This window comes from Microchirus variegatus (assembly GCF_963457635.1).
Source record: "Microchirus variegatus genome assembly, chromosome: 5".
Classification (NCBI taxonomy): domain Eukaryota; kingdom Metazoa; phylum Chordata; class Actinopteri; order Pleuronectiformes; family Soleidae; genus Microchirus; species Microchirus variegatus.
This window is the reverse complement of record NC_139806.1, coordinates 15,920,723-15,937,538: the sequence shown is the minus strand read 5'-3', so window position 1 is coordinate 15,937,538 and position 16,816 is coordinate 15,920,723. Positions and strand designations below refer to the sequence as shown.

The 16,816-nt window shown below is 41.3% G+C and overlaps 1 protein-coding gene across 2 annotated transcripts in view; it reads left to right on the top strand.

Moving 5' to 3' along the window:
* The window catches only part of LOC310927679 (glypican-5-like), a 96,687-nt gene that overhangs the window by 78,349 nt on the left and 1,522 nt on the right, over window positions 1–16,816 (top strand). The window contains exon 9 of one of the 2 annotated variants that reach the window (XM_083890050.1): window positions 38–176. The exons of the other annotated variant lie outside the window; for it this stretch is intronic. Within the exon in view, the coding sequence (XP_083746176.1) occupies window positions 38–81 (44 nt within the window). The 3' untranslated portion in view covers window positions 82–176. Of the gene's footprint in view, window positions 1–37; window positions 177–16,816 lie in introns of those variants that run through there. 2 annotated transcript variants of the gene reach the window in all.

Genomic DNA, 16,816 nt, shown 5'->3' with positions numbered 1-16,816 from the left:
ATGTGATGCTTTCTAATTATGTTCTGCCTCTATTTAGATGATTTAGTGCAGTATACAACCAAGGACAAATCTGTGTTCTGACGACAAGTCTCTTTTTCATTCACCTCATCCATGGCTTTGAAAATTCATTTTAAAACGTGTTTTCACAATCTGTATGCACTGCTTCCCTACTGTACCACACATACAGGTGAGGATATGTACTGTGATGTACTGTATAATATTCATATTAATCAGTTCTTATTATAATGCTTCTAAAGCAAGGCACTTTGACGTGAACCATTACCTTGGAGAATGGAGGGAGTAGACAAGAACACAGAGGAGCAGAAAGCATGTATCCCCGCACACAACAGCAGAGGTTATTTATTCATTCATTTATTTATTTATTTATTTATTCATATGAATTTATACTCCATCAGTGGGCAGCCTTGAGATATCTAAGCAAGACGGAAAATCATAACGAGTTCGAAGGCCCAATGTGAAAATCCACGCTGCACTGCAGAAACGCCAGATGCTAGTTCATTCATAACATTTTGCATTTTCGCTTGTTAACTTGCTTGTCTCACGAAAAAGGCATTTTGCACAAAGTGCTTGCCAAAAAATATGAGGAGCGCACAAGTAAATACACAACAGACACTGCAGTTTGCTGGCTTAGATGTTTTGGATTCCCACTATGTTGCCTCGCTGTTCCCCTAATTAGTGTTTGCGTGTAAAAAAAAAGAAAAGAAGACTAAAATGCCCCCAAAATATCCATAAGACTTCACTCGATATGAATTTTCATATACATTTTCAACAGATTGTATTGTCTAACAACCAAGGTGAACGCATGTCAACATATTAAATCTTAGAGAGGCTGGTAATTATTTCTTGATTGATGCAGCTTTATAAAATTGCTTCCAACTATATTTAGCTCTGAACATACAACGGTAGCTGCAAACCGGCACAGCAAAATGAAAATACATCTATAAGTTATCATCAATTCCAGAGTTGTAGTGATGTACAAAACATGTAAGGACTCTTAAGTTGGCATACAAACATTCACACAGCCAGAGTGTGGCTTAAGATTACTGGTCTTGTATTTTATTTATTTTTTTAGTAGCAAGAAGGCGATTTCACCATTATATAATCCACTAATCAATAGCCATTACATACCCAGCCACACACAACTATGGGCAGGTCACTGGTGTGCTGCTCCTTGTGATGTGGATAAAACATGCCGGCATCTGTATCCCAACAACAGGGGACAATCAACCCTAACCACAGTTTGATATTTACCGAACAAAACCCATTAGACTGTGTTTGGAGTGTAAATATATATCCTGGTGAGGTCTGTTCAGCTATTCTTTAGCTTTCAAAATATTGTCTGTCAACCAGTTACAAAAACCAAGCCGTACTGCACTGTGGCTGACTTATTAGAATCTATAAAAAATGGAATGCAGGATATGAGACCATGAGAACAGGATTCAGTTGTAGACACTCCATTTTGGCTGGCTCGGTTGTGGCACAACTTTAAAAGTTTTCATGTGAATAACTGCAATAATTCTTGATTCATACTGTCGTGGCACTTCCATCATAAGCAGTTTGAAGTGACATGTCTGTATGTAAGGATTTCATATTTTCAAGACTTTAAAACCTGGCATCTTGTGACACTTCTTGGCTTCTTGTCCTGATATATCTTGATGTGGTCTGCTTCATTGATTACAAGTTCATAAATTGCAATTTCAGTGAACCATCAATGGGCTTTACATAATATTAAAGGGTACATTTAAAAAAAAAAAAAAAAAAAAAAAAGTCCCAAGGTTGTTATCTATTGATCCAAACGTCAGGTTTGGCAACTGTTAGATTAAATCCTCAGGTTGGTGAGATTATAATGCATTACCAGGTTGTAGGAGGCATATTTTACTTCTGTCCGTTCACTCTGGCTCTCAAGGTCCATGTAAACAAGGGACATGACAACCCACTGTTCTACTAGGGGGACTTTATTACAAGTTAATGAACTGCACTAATCTGCAGAGGACAGACATCGTCGCAGTGATATGATGGATGTGCTGCTATTCTGACTGAGGGAATAGAATGCATGCATGCACCCACCCCCATGCATACTGAATGTATGCAGTTATAGGCTACATCCATATTTACAAAGTTTCCATTCGAGTACAGCATTTTCAGATAAAAACAGTCTGTTTTAGCTCGGTATCAGAAGTAATCTGTGTCCATACTCATGCAGTGCCAAGTCTTCTCTGCGGTTGTTTGCTTAGTTTCAGAAATGTCTTCTTATGGTATGGTGGAGAAGTGAGAGCAGGTGTTTCTTGTATTACTCCGATGACAAAGAGACGCATTGTTTTCAAATATCTCAGTTTTTACCCATTCGGATTCAAACTAGCCTTATCCCGAGAGTTTTCAAACTTAAACAAAGCCAGCAGCATTTTTAAGCATCTCCATTTTGGAGTCTCTAAAACAGTAGCAGCGTGGACAGTAAGCATATTCAGAGCAGAATACATGAATGCATGTATGAATGGCTCCCTAATCCCTAAGGATTACACACACACAAAGTGTTTGTGTACATGTGTGTGCGTGCGTGTCAGGACAAGAGTTAGAAAAGTCTCATTCTTTTCACATCAGTCCAATTTGCTCTCCACACAAAGAATTGCTGCCTGATTTCGTGATCTCACGCCTGTTTGATCTTGGTTCAGATCCTGCTACTCTCGCCTGGGGACATGCCCGGGGAGCTAAACAAGGCCTGGTCATGTACGACAACAGCCATGAACAGGAGAATTATTCAGTAAATCTTTAATGAACCATATATCCCTCTCCTTTTATGTGGTGCATTTGTGTGGTGTGGCTATTGCTTATTACTGTATAAGCTCAGAAACACTTGTGGCTGCTCCTTCCAAAGGAGCTATTCATTTGCAGCTAGCTTATTAACTTATTAATCTCCAAAAGACCCAGAGTGGCACATTAGGCTCTTATCTCTCCATTATAGAAAGAGATAATTCTCCAAATGTCTGTGCAGTTTTTTTCTTGCTTGCTTCTTCAATGTTCTCACCTTGGTTTCTGGTTATGAGTTGATTTAGGCTTTTGTTTTGTTTTTTTGCCTTTTCTGATCTGAAGATCTAAAAGAGCAGAATGAAAGAGGTTACTGTAGATAAAGTAGTTTAGGACGTAACAAGGGAGGAGAGGAATTCCACTGCTGCACCTTTTGTGTTTGACTGTAGGATAGTTGTGTTGTGTTGTGCTGCTGCTGTTGAGGCAGTCGGTTTTGCAAATATGGGAAAAGCGATAAAAAAAAAAAAAATTTAAAAATCGAAATAAAACACCAGAATAAAAGCAGGTTATCCGTCTCAGAGGAGAAGAAGTAAATGCATGGATAAACACTTCTTGTGATTGAGCCAGAGGGAAATGAGTGAAAAAAAAGTATGAATCATACAGCCATGGAAGTACAATTCTCTTTTGGTAACAAACACCATCTGTCAGAAACACTGGTGAGCTCATCAAGGAAGTGAAGACACCGCTGGCATTGCTCTTGTGCGCTGCAGTTCAGTTGTTGAGTCGTCTATCAGCATGAAGCCACTGGCAATGTTTGCTTTGCCATCATGTTAAAGAACATAATTATCTAGATGGGACAAGATTTATGAGTCGATCAGTGCTACTGTTTTTTTCTTTTTTAACTACATAACTTTCTCTCTCATTGCATACCGTTGCATGGGGAACCAGCTGGTTGGCTGGCTGTGTGTTATAAAGTTGATCCTCAGGGAAAATAAATTCTGAACACTTTCAAATTCACAGCTGCTAGTTGTGTGAAATGCTCTTATATATATAGTGTTAGATGTGAAATTTGTCCTTCATTTGAACACACACACACACGGACACAAAAAGGCTCCAATTTTGAATTCTGCAGTCTTAAGGACATCAAAACCAGATATTTACTCCCCATCCATCACTGCCCAATTTTCCTTTACTCTTTCACACGCACAAACACACACTCTCTCTCACACACACTCATCGTGAATACTTTCATTGCTGATTTATTGTCGAGTGTGCGATAATACGTGTGATGTGACCTTGAATTTGGCTTTGATGCAGTATTTCAGCTTTGATATATCGTTATAACACGATTATTGGGTTACTGCTGTGTTTGTACCTGACTGTTAAAGGAACAGAGATAATTTCTCTCCAAAGCCTATAAGGCCATAAAGGTGTGCGACAGCTGTTCCCCCTGGCAGGGGAAGTACATTTTGGACAATAACAGCTGTGTGAGCAGGATATGGTCAACTTAAAGCAGTGTGAGCAGGATTACAATGGATCAACTCCCAAACCCACCACAGCCTGTTGTTGCTGTTGACCTAGCACGCGCTGACCTTTCGTGTTAGAAAAGTGAAGATTAAGAGCGAGGGTTGGTGTCAAGTTGGTGCTGGAGGGAGGACACACAGTCAGGAGTAGAGGTGAGAGGGCAGATATAGGTTAATACCATAGATCTGTACAAGTGGTACAAGCATGAGTGTACAGTTAACATGAAGATACCACAATAAGGACTGAGGTTCAGGGAGGACGATTACAGCATCAGAACCTATGATTCAATCTACCGTGAGAAGGTAGATGAGGGATTTGGTACTTATATCCTCTGCCAGGCTGGGTAGGACCAATCCAACCCTCAGTCTTCCCATCCTACATCCTGGAATGAGTCTGGGCCCCTAGGGACTGGCGTGTTTAGAGGCTGGCTGGACAGCAGATGTCCCATTGCGGATATTACCAATAGCGCTGCCATTTCCCCCCAGCCTTTCATCTGGAGCTCAAGGGGCTGAGAGTGAGCTCTGCAGGGCAGAGTTGGGCTGAAGAAGAAGGAACACAAGGATCAGAGACGGCTTTGGTGGGGCAGGGAGACGGTCTGGTTTGCGTATGGATGCGTATGTTTCTGTCAGATATGCACAATCATCTGTGAGACACAGGGGACATTAGATATTACTTGCAATACACTTAAGTGTCATTTCATATGAGATTAATTTGAGGAAAGACTATGTTGAAACAGACCAATTGTAGTAGAAACCAAGCATGGGTATCTATGGGCCTAACTATTCTTAGATTTTCTTGTTTCCCCCCTCCATCAAAAAAAAAGAACAATTTTACAATAACAAATAACAACAAAATGTATTGAGCAACATTTATGGCTGCACCGATATATTTTTAAATACACATATTCTATCACATAATTACATGAGTACGTGGCGCCGGATGATGCTTTCGTGACCACGCTTCATGAATCAAGTTTCTGAGAACGTGCTTGTAAACGCTGCCTATTAATTAAATACTAATTATTAAATGGTGACAAAAAAAGGAGTAATTGGTGTACCTTGAATTCTCATGCGATTAAACACTTATTTGCTCAAATCCATTTGCAGCAATTAAATTGTCACAGACATTGTTTTTATTGAAATTATTGTATCAAACATTGTTCTTTTGCAATTAACGACTGCGTTGTCTACATCCTTTTAACACTGCCTTCCTTCCACCTGCATTTTAGTCCCTAGCTTGTTATATTCTGCCCTGTGCTTTTTATAGCATTTTTAGAGTGTATTAGCTGGAAGGGCTCCCTAGGCATGAGGTCATCAGAGGGGAATGCTTCTCATTAGCAATCATCATCATTTCCTTTCCAAGTGGTTTCACTGAGTATCAGTAGCTTTATGATTGAGCCTCGCCAGCACACCTTTGGGGCCTTTTTAGGGAATCACCAAGAATCTCCTGTGTGCAACAGGTTATAAACTAAAGGAAGTGTTAGGAATTACTACCTTGGAAGTTCGTAAAAATGCATAGAATTCAGTGTTTTGTATGGTTGCTATGAAGTTTACTAGCAGAGGAACAAGGAATGCTCGTGAGTCAGTGCTGTGATACCGTAGCCGCGTAAAAGCCTTAACTACAGTACCACAGAAGGAGCTATTATCCACATATATAAAAGGAAATCCTTACAACATGTGGACATTCCCAAGCAATAAATGGCATTTTAAAGATGGTTGAAGGTGGCGTACAGAGTCATTACATGTACTTTATTGAAACCTGAATCTAGAAGATGTAGTTGAGCCAGATTTAGATTGATTGAGATTGAGATTTTTTTTTTTTGTCATTGGGACCAGAAGTAAATGCTTGGTATTCATACAGCACTTTTATTCTGTCACACATCATTCACACCCATTCACACACTGCTGGCACAGCCATCAAAACAATTTAGTTGTTCAATGTCTTCCCCAAGGACACTTGGAGGAACCAGGAATTGAACCACAGACCTTTTTGTTAGGAAAGTCACCCATTCTACCTCCTTTTCCACAGCCACCCTCTAAAGCAGGGATAATATACAAAAATTCTAATAGGTCCACTTTGAGAAAATTTCCTCAAGCAAAGGTCCGGAACATCATAATGTCTAACTTGCGTTATTATTTAGCAGTGGGATATATATACTGAAGTAGCCTAGTAGGCTGCATGTAATCAACAACTGACTGTCAGATCAAATACAGAAAGAACAATTCAAAAACATTTCGACAATATTTATTGTCACTTTTATACAATTATATAAATGAAACACTGAAGATATATTTTCTTCTCTCTTAAGGGAATAGAAGCTCTGAGAGTGCTTATTTTCTGTGACCTAAGTTCAGATTTGAATGGGTGTGTTTGGTCAAAAATGTTGTGTTTGGTCTCGTAGTGGCGTTTCACATTGCCACTTTTTACAAGTGCCACTGTCTCTGAACGTATGAGACAGACTGGGTTTGTGGGTTTGAACATGAATGAGTCTGTCCATTCTGGGCTGAAAGCTCTATTTTTCGCTGTCCACTTTTCTCTTCTTAGAGAGTGCCATGTTAATAATTTTTCTCTGGCACACTCTTCTCTACCTGTATCGCTCACTCGCCTCTGTCTTCTCTCGCTGTAAACGCACTTTTCTCTGTCTTCTCTCGCTGTAAACTCTTTTCTCTGTGTCTTCTCTCGCTGTAAACTCTCTTTTCTCTGTGTCTTCTCTCGCTGTAAACTCTTTTCTCTGTGTCTTCTCTCACTGTAAACTCTCTCTTCTCTCTGTCTTCTCTCGCTGTAAACTCTCTTTTCTCTGTGTCTTCTCTCGCTGTAAACTCTTTTCTCTGTGTCTTCTCTCGCGGTAAACACTCTTTTCTCTCCATCTTCTCTCGCTGTATCGCTCACTCGTCTCCCTGTCTGTCACTCGCTATTTAGCATGATGCACAGATTAGATAGGCTCTTAGTGGTGTCAAGTGGGATGGCTCAAGTCGAATGCAATTGGTCAGTGGATTTCCGGAATCGCTCAACCAGTACCGTAAAGTCTGGAGAAGCTGCACCGGTCAAAATAGAAGCACCTCGTCAACATATATATACTTAAATAATGTATTCACTGGAGGTCCAGGTCCGTACAGGACAGGGTCTGGGTCTGCACTCAGACCGCGGTCCGCCTGTTAGTGACCTCTGCTCTAAAGTAATGCTCGGTAAGATCAGGGAACGTTGTTTGAAGCTGCACAAACTAACAGACAGACCTTTTAATTGAAACAGTTTTGTAGTGGCCAGAGTTTGTTTTGGCACTTTATTAAGGTTTATTTATCAATGTCTGCACCCAGATTGGATGGCATAGTGGGTGTGGGGTTAACATGAGTTGCCTTCTTCACTTTCATGCCTCGCCTGAAGGCCATGCCTGGCTACTTACACAGAAAGTGGCATTCCTTCTGTAACACAGCACTGAGAAAATAAAGGCAGACATTCCTTTGATATTGAAAAATACAGTTAAAGGATAAGCAGAGATGAGTCTGATCCTCTTTGTCTCAGCCCTGCCTGGTATGCTGGGGGAAATTCAAACTAGGTGCAGAGAGAAGGTAAGAAAGTATGGACCTGCGATGGAATTTTCCCATCGAGACTTCCATCTCAGACTCACTTTACAAAGTATTTGCTTTGTAGAGCAGAGAGTTTTTGTATGGCATGATGTGTCTGTGAATGGTCTTATAGATATAGAGATCTGTATCTTTCAAAGAAAGACAAATTCAAGTTGCTTCATTAAAAGCTGATCATATTGACCAGTAACCAGAGTGACAAAGCCCTATGCTCTTATCCATTATTGATTTGGCAATTAGAGCTGAACCTGGGACAGACAGTCATGCCTGACAGCTTGGGGGGGGGGGGGGGGGGGGCTGCTTCATCTGATTACAGATCAGATTGGAAGGGTCACTGACGGCGTACTTAATGTAGTGCGCGGTTCTGATTTGATTCTAATAGTGTAGTCAATTACGCAATCAAAGTTTACATCAAAGTATTTGACTTGCCCCACTAAATCAAACATTTATAACATCCCACAGATTTTCTCCAAACCCTTTCAAGTTGAAAAGGCAAGTATGACTTTGAAGTGATTAATGCAGAAGAGGCTGGTCACATTTGACATTATCTGCATCTTGTTTATGCGTGGGCACTGCTAATACTGTAACTGAGCAGGTGGCACCCTGTATAGAGCTCCGGACATCACATGAAGTTTGTTTACACTGCCCTGGTGGCAGGAAAATTAGAGAATTTAAAAGAAAATGAACGGTGCCAGTTTCACTGCTCACTTTGAATCCATAGCAATCATGCAAAAATATTGCAGAACTGTTGCTTCCGACTGTCTTTCTACCATCTTCAGCTGAGAAAACAGCTAGCGAATGGACGCATACCTGGTGTATATATACAGTATGTCTTTGGATTTGAACAGCACGGCTTCCTGCCAAAATGGCCGCTTCGATTCTGAACGTTTTCCCATACTTGACCTGTTACGTCATCGGATTCTTGACACTCCAGACTACACCACAAACTCAGAGGATGATGAGAAAGCAAGTGTCATAGTAAGTATATAATTTATCTTGAGACTTCTTCACTGATTGGTAGATTGCAGTGGGCAGAAGAGGAATCCGTGGTTGGAATTTTAAGTCTTGGAGACGTTTACAGCGACGGTGTTTCTTAAGTGCTACCTGATGTGCACTTCCTCTTGATGGCAATGGAGAGTATGGAGAGTGTGTGTGTTTGTGCGTGTGTGTGTGTGTGGGCGAAAGTATATGGATGCGAGTTCTTCTCAGCATCCTTCACGCTTGTCTGTTGACAAGGACAACCTGACACCTGCCAATGCAATGAGGCATCTGGCGTTTGAGTGCAAGCAGGTGTAGTGTTGGGTGTGTGTCTGTGTGTGCGTATGACCAATGCTATCATCCAAATGTCAAATGAGTGTTCTGGTGGGGAATGCAGTGTATGTGCCTCTGTAAGATTGAGGAGTTGCACTAACTCCACCGTTGCATAGAGGTTGCTTTCTCCACAGGATTCCCCTGCATCTTGTAAATCTGTCACATTGACTGGTAGAGGTCACTTTCCTCCCAGGGCCCCTTTAGCCTATTTGTTTCTCTGTGTATGTGCTTGTGTGTGTGTGTGTGTGTGTGTGTGTGTGTGCATCCAGGGAAGTAATTCTTAATCTTGCCAAGGCGCTTAATAGTCTAAGAATCGCACTGGGTAGATTCCATCGCTGTGATCCCTGCTCTGGAGTTGCCATGCTGCTCTGCCAGTTGCTAGGTTAGCTCTAGGCTCCGATGTGTACCCCAGTGGTGCCCCTTTATTTTTGGCCCTCGAGTCCGTTCGTGTCCCGTTAGAGACCCTGTACCAGTCCTGGATTCCCTAAGCATGTTGCCTGTGAACCAGAAGGACAGTTCCCAGAGAAGTGAGTTGCTGTGCATGTGAGTGTGCAACTCAGAATACAGAATAGGGAGATTAGTTGGATGGGGTGAGGAGCCCCAGCCTGACATGGCACCACATAAAGAGTGAACCATTAACAGAACCAGCACAGAGACGAATGACCAGTCGTGAACTGCGTGAAAACATCCCGTCCTTCTCCCCCCCACCCTCTAACCTTACCACTCTTTGTCTTAGAGTGTGTGAAAAGAGATAAGGAAACATTGTGTGGGTTCTTGGGAAGGTAAATGTGTCTGTGTAAGACAGTAAAGAGAGGCGTTAAAAACAATGTTTTTAACATTCTCCTGGTGTTTTAACAGTGCCAGGACATTCCTGATGCATTGCCACCAAGAGCAGCATCAGTCTTTTATTGGAGTCCAATTGGGAGTCAAATGGAAAGGTCTGCAGTGTAGTAACACTGGTTATTTGTGTGACGTTGTGTGCTAGCCTCCATTGGAGGATGAGGATGCTGCTAGTATTACTAGAAAAAAAACAACTTGTATATACCACTTGTTGGTGTATGTTGGACAGGTAACATTTGACATGTTTGTGGGAGTCTTAATATTGTAACTTATAAGTAACACTAATGACTGAACGGTGTCTGAATGGTGAAGTTAATCACCCAATGACTCATCTAAACAAACAAGTGAGAAATCAGCGGAATCATTCAAGAGAATAAAAATGTCATGCCCTAATGCGCTGGCTTCACTCTCTGGACTTGGCAAGTATGTCTATTTTTTCTTTTAATGCAGTCATAACAGATGGCATTATGTCAGATTTCTCAGAGCTCTCACAAGAAAGAAGGACCAGTTATATAAACTTTATTTCTCTTATGTCCCAGCCATGATCACGAGTCTTATACCTGAACTAGAACAGCTCACACGCCTCTCTACCCATTCATTCAAAAGTGTTTGTATGTGTATGTGCATATACACTATGAACATGCCTTAAAGGTCCCATATTATACAAAATAATAATGATTTTTAATAATTTTAATACATATATTTTGGACTCCCAAAGTGTGTCATGTTTTTGTGGTCCTCCTCAGTCTAAGTACAGGAGATAAAACCCACAATGTTGACTTCCGCGCTCATTGGGACGTCACTATGCGCAACATTCCTGGAATTGTCTCCCGGAGATCCGCTTAGTCCGTAAAACACCCAGGAGTGCTGGCGAGGGCAGCCATATCTGAAAACCGGAAGTCCGAAAAGTTCTATTCTTGGCTCCACAGTGAAGCACAGAGTTCTACACAAACTTACAGCCTCAGAGGATTTATCTGTCCAGTGGATACATGTTATATATGACGGCAATGTGCCTGCTAGAGCCTGCAAATTATCACTTTTCCAAATGCTAAGTGCTGTTAGCTCCCAGTAGCCTCTGTGGCTGATGTAATTTCCTGTCCCTTAAGTTTTGTTTTTACTTTCTTTTTTAAAGAGATACTACTAAACCAAGCGTTCTGAAAAGGGCTGTTTTGACAGGGTGATTGAACTGCTGTGGTGCTTCATTCTTCTGGTATTTTTACCAAAGCATGTCACAGACATGTTCATTAGGACACCAGGGAACTAGGTTAACTTATAGGGTATAATATGGGTCCTTTAATCCTATTCTGTGTACATGGTTGCATATACGTGTCTATACCTGTACGTGCGAGTGATTCAAAAATGTGTCAAAGGTCACCTCTCCTAATGAAACATCACCACGAGGCAAATCTAGTAGCCTTGTCAAAATTCAGGATTACAGTGAACCCACCGACCCCACCTCCTCCCTCTGTTCTCGTTTCCCATCAACCACTTAGCAGGGAGAAAACCTGCAAGGTCAAGGCAGGGGTGTGAGCCTAGAGAGAGGAAGGTGGTGAGATTGAGCGAGAGGAGGAGAAGTTATTGACCTCCAACGCAGTCCTTCCATGTGGCGTAAATCAAAAGTCGTATTATAAGAATAAATAAATGACTCAAACTAAAGTTGGACTGACACACAGTACAGGGTTTATTTTAATTCAGTGGAATAGAAAACTGGGAGACATGTTTATGTTTGTCTGAGCTCAGACTGGAAAAGCTGCTTTGTCATTTTAATAACATAAAACATGACAACTTTCTAAGCCCCAGTATACAGTAGCAGCATCCTCCACGATGGCTTGCACAAGTCACACAAATAGACGCGCGCTTGTGTAGGGATACAAAACACATATGTGGATCTGGGTTCACTCACTGGATTTGTCTCTTATTTTCCCAGCGCTGCTTCTCTGTTGGATTGCATGTACATTATCTTCTCTGTGCACTGTCCATATGTAGCACCCATGTTGGTTAAGAGAACGGTTTGTTGACATAGGTTGGAGGATTTAGTTGGGATGCCTACTGATATCGCAGCCTTGCGTATCACCCGATATCTGTCTGCTACAGACGTTTTTAGAAAACGACACTAATCTATCTTAATCATGGCTCACACGATCATCGCAGTGTGTCAGATGTCTGCATTCCCGTCTCTCTTTACAGCTTCTCCTTGGTGGAGCATTCATGCAATACTTTTTTGGGTTTTTTGGATCGCATCGGACCCGGGGATTTTGACTATCGTATTCAACTGATACTGTTACTGCTTACTGTACTGGTTCTTTGCGAGGATTTAGACTGTGGGCAATTTTATAGCCTGGTGCTGGCGAACCCAAAGGAGAGGAGAGAAGGAAAGTGTCCCTGTCTCTGCAGCAGCAGCAGAAAAATTATGGCTGCCCAGACAACCATCATGCAATTTTCTGTCCCTCACAATTTTTCCAAAGAATTGATGCCCAAGACGTTTGTTATTCCTCCCACTCACCTTCCAACCCTTATTCCTCCCTCCCTCCCTCCCTCCTCTCCAATCCCTCCTTCCTCTTGGCAAGGACCCGAGGTCCGCCTCTTCCTCCATGCTGTGGCCAGACTTGTTAGAAGCAGCTGTTGTTGCTTCTGGGCCAGTGGGAAATGGAGTCTCCTCCAAACACAAGCTGCCCATCTGGAGAGGTATTAATGGCAAAGGACACTATGGACCATTTCTCACACCCTTATCCAACACAGAGGTCAACACAGTGGCAGAAGATCTTGTGTTGTTGTACTGAAGGTAGCGCTGCGCCCGTGTAGAGCAGAATGTGCTTCAGACGAAATGAAGTGACATGTTTTCTCACATCCTCTCTCCTCACGACCCTGTCTGCTTAACTGACAAATGAAAGTAAACCACAGCCCATTCTTTATACCAGGGCACAGACGCATGCACACACGTCGACACAGTCCCTCCGAAACATTAACTACACTGTTGTTGCACTTAGGTTCCATTTGTCTTTTTTTTTTTTTTACTGTCAGTGTTTCCTGTTTATAATAAAGCTTTTTATCAATCAACTCACATTTGTCTTTCAGTGGTAGAGAACACATGTCATTTATGTTGTGATGCCCTGCCGTACGCTTCATATAAGTGACAGCGGACATTTATCTTTCTCATCGCAAAAAGCCGACTTCACTGTTTGCCTCCGCTAAACCTTTGCATCATCTTTCACTCCCTTCCACTCTCTGTTTTTTTCTGACTTGCTTGTGCTTTTTCCGTCTTTGGGGGATTTCGACATGAGCCAGCTTATAAAGCACAGCTTATCTGCTAACATTGCCTCATTATGACAACAACATCACATGCCATGACCCTGCTGCCCTGCTTGGGTTTTTTTCAGTTTTCAGATGTGCATCAGGTTGTTGAATATTTTAGGGACTTAACTCTTTCAACACATCTCTCTCTACATTCTCAGATTCCATCTGCTTCTAATGATAATTTTTTAACAATATTTCAGGAGATGGCTCTAAAATCTTGACGATATCCATATTGTTTCATAATTATTGGCTTAAAACGATATCTCGATTATATTATGACCTAGTGAAAGCTGTGATGACAGTGCTCAACCCAGGACTGTCTATTTTTTGCAAGTTACGTATATTTTCTCAAAAAACAGAAAGGGAAACAGATGTGGGAGCCCAATAGCGAAACATTTGAGGAATAGTTGAAATAAATAAAATACAAACCACATTTAATTCTTGGCTCTTGTTAATTATGCATAAAGGTTTGCCTGCAGTTAGAAAATAAACACAAATTAAAGTTCGGATTTTTCTCCAAGAAAAATACAGCACAATGCACCATTATATTTTAAGCGCTTTCTGTTCATCTGTTTCCGAGCATTTAGACCACTATGTCTTAACAGCAATACAATTGTTAAAGTCTTTTTATATAACATTGTGTTACTGCTCTAATCCATATTTTGAATGTTTACCACTTATTACCCAGATTACCCACTGCAGCAGCACATGACAGCTTAAGTGTTCTTTTCTTTCGTCACTTTCGCCAACTCATTGAGCAGAACACTGGCCCATTCTCAAATCTAAGTCTAGTGTGAGCTTTGATTTGTTGATTTATTGGTTTATTTACGAGAAAACGTCAAGGAAACCTATAAGACATAAGATAAATTATGCAATTATATTGTTAATTCTATCTCTTTTATGTGTCGTGCAGCTGTTGCCCCCGTAGGCGATCACCAACTTTGGTTTTGCCCACAAATGGGGGCCTGGTAAGATGATTTGTTTAAGTAGACTGACTCCCAGCCAAAACCAAATCAAATGCAATAAAATAAAACCGCAAGTTTTATTGCATTTGATTTGGGTTATATTTCAAAGATCAAGAAGCGGTCCAACAAGGCATCTTCCCGTATACCAGCTTGATGTGAAAATGACAATTTAACTAGCTTAACAGCATTGTTGCCTGTGCTGTAATTGGATGTTCTGGCAATGGCCTGCTCTAGTAATTAGCCAGTTGGTTTGCCTGCAGTGCTGTCACATTCATGTTGTCTGTCGTCCCATTCAAATGCTGTTTTCGGACATATTTCTGGTGATATGCAGCCAATGTCCACTGAAACAATAACAGCAATCTGATTTGGGATAAGTGATGTCTTTGTCTATTGTCTACTGGAACAACAAAAACCAATGGCACTGGAATCATCCCCCTCTCTCTCTCTCTCTCTCTCACACACACACACACACACTCTCTCTCTTGAGCCCTGCCTAGCCTTGTTTTCAGACTTGTTTACACAAAAACCCCAAGTGCACCATGGGGATGGGCTTATATGCATTCTCAGTTTTACTGGAGAATGCATTAGGTTTCATTTGTAGCTTATCACATGCATCTGGCTGTCAAGTAGTTTGACAACCAAGTGTCCACAGATATTACTGTATGCAAATATGGACAGATTAGTTTATTCACCCGCTCTTGGGAATCATTTCAAACGAAATGATAAAAAGACATTCTGACCCAGTCCCTCTTTCCTCTTTTTGCTTGCGGTATCTACTTTTCAAGGTTTCAAGGAATCCACCCCACTTTCGAGACAAACACTCACATGGGTCTTGCACAAACCTTCACTCTCAAATGTATGACACTCATTAAAAGCCTGAGTCATGATGGTCATGGGAATTTGAGTGTGTTTGGTGTACTTTGTGTCAAAATCTGTCTTAAATCCAGATGTGTAGGTTTTTTAGGATGGGCTGGGTTTGGTCAGGGTGAGGAGTGGAAAGAAATATTTGTCTTTTTTTATTGAAAAGAGGGACTCAAATTCATCTAGAGACACCTACACCAGGGAAAAGTGAGAGAGAAAGAAACCGATTAGAATAGAATAGAAATACTTTATTCATCCCCAAGGGGAAATTGTTGTGGCACAGCAGCAAAATACAATACAAGAAAAGAATTCAACATAAATAAATGAGTGTACAAAAGTATGTAAAGAAAATAGTGCAAAAAGTGAAGAATGAATGACCCATAGGATCAGGTGCAATGACATAAAGGAGAGACTAATGTAGTCTGTCCAATATATTAATATAAAGTATTATCTTGCACTGAGCAACTTCACGCGTGATGCAAGTGTTTTTGTCAGTTTAAGAACAGCACAGTTTTACTGCAGTGCCCATGTTGGCAGTTTTACAGTCTTTGCACTTGTACTGTTTTGAGCGCACATGTACATATTGGTCAGGCATATTGGTGGCACATTGCTGGCTGTGAAAAGCGATTGTGCGTTTGATGATCAAAATCCACTCTGAAGTCAGGGGTGCAGTATTTCACTGTTATTTTAAAGACCCATTGTCAACACAGAACAATGGCCCTACAACGACAGGTGGACAACATGTGTACACGCTGTTCGTCGCCTCGCACACAGACGGTCTGCTTGTGTCTGCTTGTGTGTGTGAAGTGAAACCGTTTCCTCTGCAGAGGAGCCCGCTCTCGTCCCATCCGGCAAATCCTCCATTACAGCAGTAATAGCAATAATAGCAGTTGAAGTGAAGTCCTTTTTCAAGATTTCACTCATGTCAGCCTTAAAGTGTTTATACAGTTTTATGTGTGTGTTCTCGGGGACCGTGATAAAATGAGCACTTAAAGGGTGCTGCTGGAGATAAGACAACCAATCACTTCTCCATCATGATGTGTGCGTGTGGCATTCAGTGGCCTTTTATTTTTACTGTGTGTCTGTGTGGCAGAAAAATGTCATATATAATGGCACGGGCTAGAGAAAAAAGGCCTTTTAAAGTCACTTAGTTGCTCCACAGCTATCTATCCAGTAGCGCTGTACATGCATTTTTGATTTCTTTTTTAAAATAAATTACTTCTTCTGACGTACATGTTACCTCACTTTAAATTGAAGAGACAATCGTACGTTATTTTAATGGCTGATTGATTTTGAAAATCCTTGAAATGATGGGAATGCTGGTTGTTGATGAGCTTTAAAGGGGAACATATTATGCAAAATCAACTTTTTAATCATTTAAATCCTTTAATTTGGGACTCTAGAGATCCTATCAGATGGCAAAGTGGTCCTCCTCAGTCTAAGTACAGGAGATGACGTGACGTTGACTTCCGCACTCATTGGGACGTCTCAATGCGCTAAATTCCTGGAATTGTTGTCTCGCGGAGCTCCGCTTTGTCCGTAAAACACGTGAGAGTGCTGGCGAGGGCAAAGTCATCTGAAAACCGGAAGTCCGCGAAAAGTTCTCTTCTTGGCTCCACAGTGCAGCACAGAGTTCTACACAAACTTCCAGCCTCAGAGGATTTATCTGTCCAGTGG